General features: G+C 46.6%; 1 protein-coding gene across 1 annotated transcript in view; it reads right to left on the bottom strand.

The window, feature by feature from the left end:
• Positions 1-14,248, bottom strand: part of LOC115852689 (EF-hand calcium-binding domain-containing protein 6) — a 126,554-nt gene that overhangs the window by 37,629 nt on the left and 74,677 nt on the right. The window contains exons 8-9 of the mRNA XM_070046470.1: positions 5,112-5,307; positions 1,790-1,981 (exon numbers count right to left, since the gene is read on the bottom strand). Coding sequence (XP_069902571.1) covers positions 1,790-1,981; positions 5,112-5,307 — 388 coding nt within the window. The remainder of the gene's footprint in view (positions 1-1,789; positions 1,982-5,111; positions 5,308-14,248) is intronic.

Below are 14,248 nucleotides of genomic sequence, written 5' to 3'. Positions count from 1 at the left end.
GCCTGGATGGCTGATAACATTTGAAAGCCTTGGCGGAAATGAAACTCCCGATAACACCAAGGGCTCCGGGATGCGGCGCGTCAGCAGCCCTCCCACGTGGCTGGCGGGAGCGTGCGCTGACTGACAGGTGCAGCCACCGTGGCGGTGTCTGTGGAGTTCAACTTGTGCCCCCGCCCCCTCCCGCAGCCGTTCCACGCAGAGTGACCCCGAGTGTGCAAAGGACACAGTCACAGAAGGCTGACCGTGCCCTGCTCGTAACGGAGAAAACCGCAAACCGCCTGTATGCCATTAGCAGGAGGACGACTGAACGGAGTTTGTTCATTCAATAGAATATATTCATTTATCATTTAATTGGCTAATTTTATGGCAGCTTGAGCGAGTGAACTAAAGCCAACGTAGCAACACGGACCAATCTTAAATTCACGATATTAAGCGAGAAAAACACAAGTGCCGAAGACAGAATTGGATACAATATCATATATATAAAGTTTTGAAACAGGCAACAAAATAGTATATTTTGTTAGGAAATGTCCATCTAAATGGCAGAGATGAAAATGCTCACACGCCCCAGAGGAGACGGCACAGCCTTCAGAGACCTGGAGTCGGGAGCCAGGCTTCTGGGGCCACAAGCCAGCTCTACTGCCACCTTCGGGGTGACTGTGGGCAATGACTTGCGTGTGCCCCAGTCCTCGTCTATAAGATGGGATATTACTAGCATGTGCCTCGTAGTGATAGCAAAAGAATTAGACCCGTTAATATCTATATAGGACTAAGAATGGTGCCTTGCCCTCAGGAAGCACTATATTGAGTTTGCTGCTGTTATTATTACTACAATGAGTCTCAGACCTTAAAAACGCTCATGCCATTTGCTCTAGCAATCTCGTTTCCAAGAATGTACCCCAGATCAAGGATTTATGAACTCGGGTGTTCACTATATACAAAAGTGTGCAGTTGGAAATGACGCCAGTGTCCAGCTACAGGAGGACAGTTAAATACATTTCAGCACAAGCCTGTTGTGACTTAGCTGCTGCACTATGTTTGGATTTTTCCTATTTGCTTTCATCTCCCTTTCCATGGCGGCAGGTACACCTGTGTGTCCATTCTCACTCAGCACAGAATGGTGACCAAAGAGATCCAAGTTGGCTGAAACTAGATTGTAATTGGCGCTAATGCTGTAGGTCCAGTTACATTTAGAAATGAAGAAACAGCCTAAGAAGGAACAGCTCGTGCTGCCAGAGAAGTGGTCCCGGGAAGGAACGAGAGCCCTGTGGCCAGCCACCCACCCTCCTCCAGGAAGCCCTCTTAGACTTCCCCCAGGACTCTACTAACTCCATGATTACCCCTACCTCAGGCTTGGCTGACACATGGCCCAGGGCCTGACACATAGTGGGTCCTCAACAAATGTCTCCCAAGTGGGTCCCAATTCCCCCATTGCTGGTTCAGGGCCTGACGTGTAGTGGCCTCACTTCTCTCGACACTAGGTCATCTACAGGGATCTAAGATTCTTAGAACTCATTAAAACGACCAGACAAAAGCAGGCTCTCCTAAACTTCTTTGAAAATAAACAAAATAATAGAATAGAATAGAATAACTTTCTAATGAATTAAAGGATACGTATTTACCTTCTAACACTACGTAGAATTTATATCAATTTTTCATTTAGAATGAGCTAATTAACTGAGGTGATGGCCAATTTATCTGTTGTGGTTTTAATCAATTATCTATTTTGCAAACACTAATTTTAGCCCATTTTCAAAAAGAAATGCTTATGTGCTGCATACATTCTTACCTCCTCAAGGTAACTGTTGAAGTTCTGGAGAAAATATTTCCAATTTATATACGGGGTGAGATGAATTCTTAGTTTTCTCAAAAAATAATGATACTGGGTATCTGTTAGTTTGTAACAGAAATCCTTAAGAACTTGTCCAAAATCCGAAGCCTTTACAAACCCAGTGTCCTCTTTATCCAGTGCAGAAAATGCCTACAATTAAAAAAAAAAAAGGCAGATGTTACTGTCAAGTGAATATTTCAAAAATATTTTTCTTAAGTATTGCTTTTCTGAATGCAAATGAAATCAAGTGAACGTGAGTCCCCTGCAGATTCTAAATTACTAAATAACGCACGAGGACTGAAGACAGACAGGTAGGATGTGCACCCCGTCTGAGAGTTGACGTGTCGTTGAGGAAACTCGCCTTAGTCCCTCCTCTTTGGATACGAAGACGAAGAGGTGTGAAAGAGGAGCCCCGGTCCTCGCAGGTCCCGAGGAGGCTCCGAGGCACGAAGGCACTTGCCCGAGGTCTCTGCATCATTAAATTCTAGCTCCCCAGTGAATCACCTGTGAGTGAGAAGCTCAGGTGCTACCCCACTGCGTCCAGGTGTGGGGCAGGGGTCTCACGATAGGAGTCTGACGTGGGAAGCGGCCAGGAGGAGGAGTGAGGGACTGCCCCATCCCACCCACACCCCAGGGCATGAACACCGAGGCTCTGTCCTTTACGGTGGGGGAGACCCCCCTGCCCGCGCCTGTGCAGAGGGGCTGGGGCAGCCGGCGCCAGCCCAGCAGTAAAGCAGTCAAACCGAAGTGCAAACATTTGCTATAAAAAGAAAGCACATTTTTCCCCATCTGTTGAAACAAAATCATTCATTTCTATTGCACTAGAAAATCCATATCAAGGGGTAAGTTAAGATCTTAGTTTTTTAAGAAAGAATTTAACGTGCCTGCAGACCCAAGCCCAAATTCCCTTGCGGTTAATTCTCACTCAGGACTAACGGGGCACACCCCACCCGTCCACAAGGTGTTATACAGGTAACCAAGTTAACCTTAATACTGTCTGGCTTCAAGCTTTCATTAGCCTGTGTAGATACGACACAGCCAGGTACAGTGGAAAACCTCTGGCTGCACAGCCAGGTGGTAGACTCTGAACCCTGGCTGTGTCGCCCACCATAAACCCTTAACCTCTCTGAGCTTAACTTCATCGGTATAAAAAGAGGGACAACAGAACTCGTGTTGGTCCAAGTTTTACTATGGCAACCTGAAGATGCACCTGTCCAGGTACCCGGCGCACAGTGGATCTCGGCATATGTTCAGGAGAATGGCGGTCAACATGAAGGGAGCTGACCGAGCATTCTGTTCCGAGGGCGTTAGAAGGTGCTGCGGTGCCGCAAGGCTCAGTGGACCTAAGGGCTGAGCTGGGGTCCGGCTCGCTGTGGCCACGGGACCTGCACTTCCCTGGGGCTGTGTGGCTTCCCCGTGTGTCAGTCCAGCCTGACAAGCCACGGGGTGGGTGGAAGAATCAAATATGCCAAGGCTTAGGGATCTATAAAACTCTACATAAATATGAGGTATTGCTGTGTCATTTCAGAAACAAGACGCTGCAGTGAGACGTGTCTCCAGTGACACAGGAGCTGCATCATGTGTCTGGTACCCTTTCTGACAGCCATCCTCAGACATCGTCATTCCCTCCTCGCCCCGCTGCCCCAAATGCCCTCCCCCTCCAGGCCACCTGCCAGTCTCTTGGCCAGAGACTCTCACTCTCTTGCTTAAAACCTCGTCTCCTAAGGAGTATTTCTCAGAAATGAGAACCGTGGTTCCTCCCACAGGTTCTATGGACCTCAGTCTGAGAAACATCCCGATAGATGTGACGTGGTACCACCCTAAACTGGAACGGGGCAGAGCCAGCCTGCGAATGGATGTATTTGGCCCGCACGGTGCTTTTGACGAATCTGAAGCACGTGCTGACATTTAGAAGTCAGGAGGCTTCACAGCTTCTCAGGAAAAGTACAAAGATCTAGCAGAGCGGGGACCATTTTTCAGCTCAGCAGCAGTCGGCAGGGGCTGGGGAGGAGCTGCACTCTACACAGGGCTGTGCCTCTGGCCTGCTGTGGCCGCGGCCTGGCCCCTTCATCACTTTTGTACTTCTGGTCCCTGTGCCCATCCGAGTTTGCAGTCCTCACGTGGTGACCACTGGGCCAGGACGACCTGGTGTCGAAAGGGGTACAGATGGTCTTTCTAGATGGCCCGCAATGTGTTCATACGAATTTTTCTTTGATCTTTAGATAGTCATTAAAATAAAGACACAGAAAAAAAAATAAAAAATAAAAAAAAATAAAGACACAGATACGCTAAATCCTCACAGAGAATTCCTGCATGCAAACAATGTCTGCTGTCGGGAGGAAGGCCAGGCTCGCCGGCATTCCAGAACGTTCACGAGCTGGCTGGGCTGCCCTGCCTTTCTCCTTGTCTCCCACTGAACCTTGGACTGCAGGGCCCAGCTTGCCTCCCGGTGCTGAGAGGATGCAGGCCTTCAGCGAGGTGGGCCTCGGTGTCAGCGTGGGGCTGAGGGTCTGCATGTGGCAGACACAGAGGCAACCCTGCTGGGACTGTGCTGTCTGGACAGCACGCGCCCAGCATCACCCGGGAGGCCCTGTGTTCACCGTCTCATTAGGCTGCAAGGCCTGTCCTCTGCACACAGCGTCTCTCTTCCCATGGCTGCTGCAGGGGGAACTCACGTGGGGACCCGCAAAGGGGACCAGCACCCGGTGGGGAGCGCGGCCCGAGCACTGTCTTCCGAGGATTGGCCCCGCAGTGCCATGCCCACGTACACCGGGTCTCGGCACGCCCCCCCGGGGTCACACAGACGTCAGCCTAAATGTCAGTGTACTCGGGGGACCCCGTTCTTACACCCCCTGCCCTGGGCTCCCAGTCACGGTGAGGCTTTGTGCCACCGCCTGGCCCCGGCCAACATCTTCAAGGCCACCTGGCGTCACTCATTCCCCACTGGCCCGGGCTGCCCTGAGGTCTCTGTCCTCTGCCCTCTGCCCAGAACCCCTTGCCCTCACCGCAGACCCAGCCTTTGCTAAACACCGAGCACTTTCGTCTCACAGAACACATGCTGGGCACGCTCGCGGTAGCTCTGTACAGAGCAAAAGCGGACACACGTTTCCTCCAGAGAACAATCTGTTCCCGACCAACCATCGAGTTCTGATGCCCCAAGGAGAGTGGCGAGAGGCGGAGGGGCCCAGGATGAGGGGCAGGGCTGGAGCTGGTTTTAGGAATTGGCGTGAACCCCAGAACTTCAGTTTCCACAGTAAAAAGCATGTGCTTTCTCTCATACCGTTGACAAAGCCGGACTGGAGGAGGCAACGACCTCCTGGACGTTCTTCAGAACCTCCTCTGGACTTAGGGTCGCAAAATTGATCGGCACGCTCTCCTCCTTCTCTTGTGGCTGAGGTTTTGTCAGCTTGCTATTCTCCACTGCTCTCAAGAAGTCGAGGTAATTGATGGAATTACCATGCCAGCTGATTCCCCAACTTGTCCCAAAAGAAAGAAAACAATATATTAGTTTAAAAAAAACCACTTATTCATTCAACAAACACTTGCTGAGCACAGAACAGTGTGGAGAACATGAATAATGTTGAGACATGGTTCCCTGGCCTGTAGGTGCACGCACACCGGTCAGCTATGCTATTAGACGAGCACACACGAAGACTGCAGTCTAAGGGCACAGGGGAAGGGCTATGACAGGAGAGAGCGCGGGGCCACTGCCGGCTGGGGGGGCCACAGACTGTCCTGCCCTGAAGCTCTGAGACTTGAAGGCTGGACGGTGGGCTCATGGGCTTGAAGAGCAGAGGATGGAGGAGGAGGCCTGGCTGAGGAATCTGGCCCCGTGGCGGAGTCAGATGAAGGTGCTTCGGCAGGGTCGTGACATGTGCAGAGTCGGATCCTGGGGAAATACATGTGATGGTGATGGCAGAGCTGGTCTGGGGGCAGGACTGTGGGGTCGGCGGGGGGGGCCTGCGCTGCGGAATGGGAATCTGACAATAAGGGAAGTACAATAAAGACAGTGAAAAGGAAAAGAGGAACTGAGTAAAATAGATGCTAAATCCTTTTTCAAGAACGGTTGAAATTATGCTGTCAAGCTGAAAGCACTCAAAACATATTTTTACAAAACCTACATCGTTTAGTATTTTCTCAGTTAGAAATTCCATCTGGGTGTGTGTCTCTGTGTCTCAACAAGGACATCCACGCAGAAAAAGAGCACTCCGACACAGAAGAAAATACCTTTACCTTCTACAAGAATACATCGCGAGAGCAAATCCACGTTTCGTGAGAATATAGAGCATATTTATGAAACATGTAAAATAACTCAAAATAAAGCTTAACTGCATTCAAAGTTCACATCTCTGTAGCTTAGATTCCCTGAGGATTGCTGGCACCTTGACCCCTGAACTTTCTTTCATCAGGATGGAGCGTGTGTCAAAGAACAGCTTGGAACGTCGGGAAGCCGGAGAGGAAAGTTTCCAGCGACTCGGGTATCTGCTCCTAGAGAGAACAAGCCGAGGGTTGTGCTTCTCCAGCCCACAGCTGCAGAGCTGCCATCCACGGGCCCCGCGTTGCTGGCTTACACGACGGAGACACGGAGGAAAAGGATAATCAGCTCTATTTCATCAGCAGGATAAATTGCCAACTTGGTATTAAAATTTAGTAATAAAATCAAATGCATATGCTAATCTCAGTATTATTTAGAAAAGTCTATTTTGGATCTAGGAAAGAACAATCTACATATAATTACAAATAACAGAGATGTTTATCATCAAGAGGTCTTTGAGAAGGAACAAGCGGCTGAGCGACGGATCCTTATTAAGGTTTTGATTCGTAAAAAAGTTGATCACCCCACTGACAGGTGGACTACAGAAATTCCACAGCCCTTGTGTCGTTGCTTATAAAAGTATCGAGCCTAACTACGTTTTAACAAGACTCTCTTGTAATCATTTAGTTAATTATTTATCTGGTGCTATTTTTCCATGGTTTATTCACTGAATGCATTTGAATTCTTGTTCAGCTGGAAACAGATTTAGTGAGAGGAGACCATGTTTAAGGAAGAAAAGAACATACAGGCATTTGAGGATGAAACGGTCCTCTTTCCCCTATACACACATTCACACACACACAACACACTCACATACACACTCATACACTTGCACACACTCACACATACACATACACACACACAGACAATGGGGCACTGTCCTTCAAAGCTTTACGGGAAAATGATTTTCTCCCGAGGAGTCTATGTTCAGGCGAGCTAACAATGTGTGTGAAGGAAAATAAAACATAGTTTCAGACAAAGAACTGAGAAAATTTATTTCCTGTTCCCCCACTTTCTTAGGAAATTACTCCAGGAAGTACTCCAGCAAAATAAGAATGTAAATTAATAAATAAAAAGATGTGGGATATAAGAAACAGGGGATCCAGCCCTGGAGAATAGTGGGGACAGCCCAGGACACTCCTGGGTGACAGACCTGGAATGGGAGAGTGGGGAGCGAGGCTCTAGGATGGAGGACAGCAGGAGAAAAATGGAGAGAACAGAAAGTGGTGCAGAATTCCGGGGAAAGCTGAAGGTTGACGATGTTGAACTTCACCCGAGCCCCGTGTTCAGAAAACATGGTTAAAGAGATCACCCTACTCTCTATGTCCTTGGAAGCAGCTTACAGTGAAGAACTGCCTTTCCCCAAATGGCTTAGAAAAGATGCATGGGTACCCCCAGGTTTGCCTACAAAAAGGTGGACACAGAGGCCCGGGGATAGTGCCACTGAGAAGAAAGCTAATTTTCATTCATTACCCGGACACTGAATATTATGAATTATGAATATGTACATAGTCATAATTATGAAATGCCGTTTAATGGTTTTTGAGTTTTATAATCAAGCAATGAACCAAGCAGAGAGGACCTGGTTGTGGCTGTAGGACATTTAGAAGTTAAATTTAACTAGCTCTTCCAAAGAAAAACTGTAGCTGACAAAAGATGGGACATGGAGAGGGAAAGTGATAGGAAGGGGGGGAGCTCTGACACTTGGAAGTGTCCCTTTCATCTTCACAATAAGAAAGAAGCTGAACAAACTGAAAACCAATGGTTTTTCTTGGTCCCATCAGAAAATTGAGGTCACAGGGCAAAACGTCACCCCAAAATCTGGAGAGATGGGTGAACATAGAGAATTACAGCCAAGATCTGCTCTTCCTGGAGCAAAGGCCTTTGGAGCTGGTAGGAACACTTAAGTGGTAACTTGAGCAATGGTGGAGGCTGTGTGTGGACTAGTGTGAGGCTGAGAAACCCCTGGGGGCCCAGTCTTAGGGACCCCTACGTTCATGGGCTTTACCGTCAAGAACCCCACTAGGTTATCACAGTGGAAATCTGAAGATGGTCTCCTCTTGGCTCTAGCCGGGGAAGGGGAATAATAATCCTTAGGAAGTATGCCCAGAGGCTTCGGCGTGATAATTTTCCAAGGGAAAAGAATTTACCAGAGCCTTAGCCCATCTGGGGGAAAGTAAGAGAGCCAACTCCAGCACACTCTAGACTTCCTGTCTCATCTGAGGGAGAAAAAAAAGCTAAGAAACATCTCTGAAGGTTGCAGCCCAGGGACTCAAGCCCACTGAAAGACTGAGATTTCATCATAAGAGTACAGAATCTTTCCCCTCCCTCATACCTTACCACCACATCAAGCCAGCTCCAGCATAACAACTGTGGGTTACAAAGGAAAGAGCTGCAAACACAGACTCTATTTAAGGAGGAGTTCCCAGGGAAGCCTAAGGAAACAGGAGGGACAAAAACAAGGACACTCTAGGAAATCCAAGCCCTTGGCACTGACAGCTACAGCAGCACTAAACACAGCCCACCTCCTGCCCGAATTAACATACAACCTCACGTGAAACGCTTGCTTACCTCAGTTCCTATTACCCAGCGTGTCATGTCTGGCTTTCAACAACAATACAGCTGCAAGGCATGCTAAAAGGCAAGAAGAAACACAGTCTGAAGAGACAGCAAAGCAAGCATGGGAACCAATCTCAGACATGATGTAGTTTGGAATTATCAGACAGGGAATTTAAAATGACCAACTATGATTAAATTGTAAAGGAGTCCAATGGCAAAAGTGGACAACACATACAACAAATGGCTGATGTAAGCAGGGATGGGTACTCCTTCTTAGGAATCAAAGGGAATCCTGGAAATGAAAAACCGCGTAACAGAAATGAAGAATGTGTTTTAATGGGCTCATCGGTAGACTGGACATGGTTGAGGAAAATATCAGTGAGCTTGAAGTATGTCAATAAGAAAATTCCTGAATTGAAATGCAAAGAGAAAAAAAGAGTGGAAAAAAAAAAACCCCAGAGCAGAACATCCAAGAACTGTGGGACAGTTTCAAAAGTGGAACATACTCATAATTGGAATACCAGAAGGAGAAAAAGAAAGAATCAGAAAAAAACATTTGACGTAATAACGGCCGAGAATTTTCCAAAATTAATAATAGACACAAGGCACATTTCCAGGAAGCTCAGAGAACACCATGCAGAAAAATACCAAAAACTACACCCACTTATATCATACTCAAACTGCTGAAAACCAAAGACAAAGAGAAAATCTTGAAAGAAGCCAGAGAGGGGGGAAAGCATGTACAGAGGAAAAAAGATAAGAATTCCATGGGGCTTCTCATCAGACATCATGCAAGCAAGAAGAGGGTGGACTGAAATATTCAGAGTGTGGAAAGGAAAAAATCACCAACCTAGAATTCTATAACCAGTGAAATTATCCTTCAAAAGTGAAGGAGAAATAAATACCTTCTCCGACAAACAATCACCGAGGGAATTCATCACCACAGCCACCCTGCCCCTCAAAACATGCTAGAACACATTCTTCTGAGAGAAGGAAAATCAGACGGGTCAGAAACGTGTATCTACCTAAAGGAAGAAAGAGCATAAGAGAAGGAATAAATGAAGGTAAAATAGTATCTTTTATTCTTCTTATTCTTAGTTGATCTAATAGATCATTGTTCAAATTAACAACAATGTATTGGGTGACTACAGCAAATGGAAAAGTGACATGAGTAAGAGCAATGTTACAGGGGACAGGAGAGAGGATTCAGGAACACTTAGTTTGAAATAAGGCGCCTGCACCTCCCGTGAAGTAGTAATGTGTTATTTGACAGTGGACTTAGGCTAGTTGTTCATGTGCACTGCAAACCCTAGAGCAACCGCTAACATTTTTTAAAGGGAGGGGAGGGGTGCTAGTATCCTCACCTCACAAAGAGAGGAACATAAGACCCATGCACTTAGTCATAGAACTTCCAGCCAGCACAGCTAAGGGACACCGCAAGTCAGAAACTGCATACGAAAGCAGTCCGAGGAGGACCAATCAACTCTGAGTTATTTGGGTTTAAAATTATAAGAGGATAGGACTTGCAGTTAAAGTGGCTTGAACGCATGTAACTAGCTCCGTTCCTTCTAAAGTGACAGAAGAAGGCGTTTTTAAAAGGTGTCAGACAGTGGTTCTTGGGATGCTCTAGTCCAGCAGCATCAGCATCACCCAGGGCCTCGTTGGAAATGCAGATTCCCAGGGCTGCTAAGTCAGAGAGCCCGAGGGAGGGGCCCAGCAAGCCAAGTTTCTGATGCTGGCTGGAGTTTGCAGGACACCAGCAGAAAACACGAAGGATGGAGAGAAAGTGGAAGAAGACAACAGCTGCTGGGAATTTGATGGATGAGGGAGAACAGACGCGTCAGATTCAAGAAATCTCCTGGAACCAACAGAAGGAACATGGAAGGGTATCCGATACACCCTGCAAACCCTCAGAGCCTCCAGAAGTGGGCTCCAGGTACACCTAGACGTAGGAATGAAACTGAGGTTAAAAGAGAAGGATTGGCTAAAAGCCTGTGTGGGACGCAATTCGACCCCGTGCCCCTCCTCAGACTCCCCAGGCTGGGTGCCTGGCCCCCACCCGCCCACCACACACAGTGGAGGACCTGGAGGGGTGTTCTCTGCAGATGGTAAGTGTTTGTCACAGTTCAAAACAGGGAGGGTTCTTAATGAAAAGAGGGGAGTTAAGTGAAAGCTTTTATACTGACTCTTAGTTTCCTGTGACTCTATAACACGATGCCACGAAGTGGGTGACTTTAAACAGCACACATCTATTCTCTTACTGTTCTGGACACCAGAAGTTGGAAATCAGCTTCCCTGGGCAGAAATCACAGTGTCAGCTGGGCTGTGCTCCCCCGAGAGGCTCTAGAGGATAATCTGTTCTTTGCCTCTTCCAGCTTCCGGTGGCGGCTGGCGATCCTTGGCTTGTGGCCACATCGCTCCAATTTCTCCCTCTGTGGTCACTTCTGGGTGAAATCTCTCCCTGACTCCCTCTTATAAGGACACTTGTGATCACACTGGGCCCACCCATATAACCCAGGATCACCTCCCCTTCTCAAGTTCCTTAATTTAATCACATCCATAAAGTCTCTTTCCATATAAAGTGACGTTCACAGGTTCCAGGAATTAGGACTTAAATATCTTTGGGGGCATTATTCGGTTTATCATGCTGACTGTTGAAACTTCCAGCCTTCTGTTCCCAGTCAGCTCCCAGAGTGCTGGCAGCAGGAGACCAACAAGTCTTCTCTGGTTGGGTTGCCAGGTTTAGAAAAACAAAGAAACAAACAGAAGCCTAGAAGGATACTCAATTAAATTAGAATTTCAGATAAACAAAAATAATTTTTAGTATAAATATGTACCAAATATCGCATGGCACACACTTACACTAAAAAAAATATTGTTTATCTGGAATTCAAATTTAAATGGCCACTCTATGTCTTATCCGGCAACCCTAATCCCTGGGAAATCTGACCAGCCCAAAAGAAAAGTTTTAAAGGTTCTGACATTGGGAGTCTTCCAAGGAAACTACCTGCCAGATTACCCTGCCAGATTACCCTGCCAGATTACCCTGCCAAAGCGGTTCAAACTGAAGTTGACTAGCTCTCCCCATCTGCGCAGAACTTTTAATCTATCTCTTAGTATCTCATTCTTAATAGGAGCATATTTTTGAGGAAAATGTCTAACATGGAAGAGAGCAGAAAAAAGCAACACTGAGGAGAGACTTCTCAAGTGAAGAAAACTTTAAAAAAATCTATTCTTAATATCTTCAGAGACATGAACTAGTATATCCATGAAACAAGAACAGGACGCTATAGAAAAGGAATATTCTGAGAATAAAAACAAGTTCTGGCAATTTAAAATATGATAAGTATGATTAGCAGAGACAAAAATCTCAAAAGAAGGGTTGCGAACTAAAACTGAGGAGGTCTCCCAGAAGGTGGAGCAAGAAGAAAAAGAGATGGAGGACAGGGAAGGTTTAAAATATAAGGAGACACTCTGGGTGGCTCACTAATCAGTAACAACAGGAGGCTCAGAAAGAAACAAACAGGAGAGGAACTCTTTAATGAAGTAAATCAAGAAAATTTCTGAGAGTTGAAGAACATGAAAAGGGACGTCCAAGAAGACGAAGCTGACAGATCAGCTGAGGTGTCTGAACATACTGGAAAGAGACTTCAAAAGCTGGGGTGAGTTGGGGGTTTAATTAGTGATAAGAACTACATGGAAACTGAGCAAACAGAAAAAATTATTATTAACTCCAGGGCAAACAGCATGTTCTACGGGAAAAGAAAAGTGATCAGCTCGTCACAGTAATAGAAAGCCTGAATATTGAACTACACCAAACTGCGACACAGCAATATGGGGGGACAACGGGGTAAGTTTGCGTGTGTCTCCACGGGGTGGTGGAGGCTGCGGGGTGAGGTGGTTGGTGGTTATGTGATGGGTGAAAAAGAGTTCAATCTGCATCTTCCTGGTAGGAAGTTGATAGACACTGCCTAGAAGTGAAAAATCAAGAAGTAGCTGTATAAGTTTGTCACTTAGAAGTACTGAGTTAAGTACCAAAAGATATGAATTAAAGCATTGGAAGTTATTGACTCTGGGCAGAAGATGGGGAAGATGGCAGGGCAGGGGGCTGCTGTTTTTAATAAGCCTTGCAGGACGACTTGACTCCTGCCCAAGTGCATGAATAACGTGGGTGAAATGAAAATAACGTTAAAAAAGGATGTTAATGCTGCTGAGACGCACCAGGAAAAGTTACGGATTTGTCAAGTTGCTTTCTTTTTGCTTTGAGTTGACTCAAACCCATTAGAACGTAGCCCAGCCAGAGGAGTATTTGAAGATTCATTCTTTTTTTTTTTTTTTAAATGGAGGTCACACTGGTTTATAGTACTATATAAGTTTTATGAGTACAACATTACAGTTCTACTTCTGTACACAGATAGAGACTGAGTTTTTGGTGGCATGGAGGTTATTTCAATGCCAAAAGGCTGTTTGAGTGGACGGGAAAAGAAGAAATTCACGAAAGCGATGCGACACCCTGATTTTCAGTGCTGTTAGAAACGTCTTGCCTCACCATAGAAAACCTGGTGAGAAGATCGGCCAGCTCCTCTGCCTTCAGAGAACAGCCGCACTCCTGCAGCGACTTCTGCATCTTGCATAAGGATATGTAGCCATTTTTGGATTTATCTAGTTTGGTGAGTGCTTTGCTGATATCTTTTTTTTTTTTTTTTTTTTTTTTTGCGGTACGCGGGTCTCTTACTGCCGTGGCCTCTCCCGCCGTGGAGCACAGGCTCCGGACACGCAGGCCCAGCCGCTCCGCGGCATGTGGGATCCTCCCAGACCAGGGCACGAACCCACGTCCCCTGCATCAGCAGGCGGACTCCCAACCACTGCGCCACCAGAGAAGCCCCTTTGCTGATATCTTGATAGTGGTCCTTAAGCTTATCCCTGAAAGAGAATGCATTTGAGACACACACTAAAACCGGGAAAACAAATAATTTCTTTAAAGCAAGAGTTCCATGATCATTCTAATGTGATGAGTTGATGCTTCATCTGACAACGAATTTTGAAGATGCTTTGCAGCCTTGATGTAACATTTACATTGAAAGGTATTCTGGAAAAAAATAATAAGCATTTTTATCATTACCATTTTATTATTATTATCATTAGCAAAACTATGTTAGAGAAATTACAACCTTGTCTTTTTACTAGAATGGGTACTTTAAAAATGGAACCAAACATTTAAAAATACAGTGATATTACAGACACGGGAAATACACCTCCATCCTCTTGCTGCAGACTCGTTGAGCACCTATCACGTGCCAGATACTGCTCTAGGTGTCAGGATACACCTAGTGAATGAGAGAGGCCTCCCTAGAAGAATCTACATTCTCCCTGGGGCAAGGCCAACGATAAACAGGGGACAACAGTGCCCTGCACAGCGGGTCAGGGGTTAGCTGAGCACCCACAAGCGGGGCTGAGAATGCCCATGGTAGGGGGCGCTGCAATTCCCAGTAGGGGGTGCAGGGGGACTTCACTGGGGAAGGTGACACTTGAGCAGAGATGGC

The sequence above is a fragment of the Globicephala melas genome, chromosome 10 (assembly GCF_963455315.2).
Source record: "Globicephala melas chromosome 10, mGloMel1.2, whole genome shotgun sequence".
Lineage (NCBI taxonomy): Eukaryota > Metazoa > Chordata > Mammalia > Artiodactyla > Delphinidae > Globicephala > Globicephala melas.
Note: the sequence above shows the minus strand (reverse complement) of the source record. Positions and strands in the feature narration are given on the sequence as shown.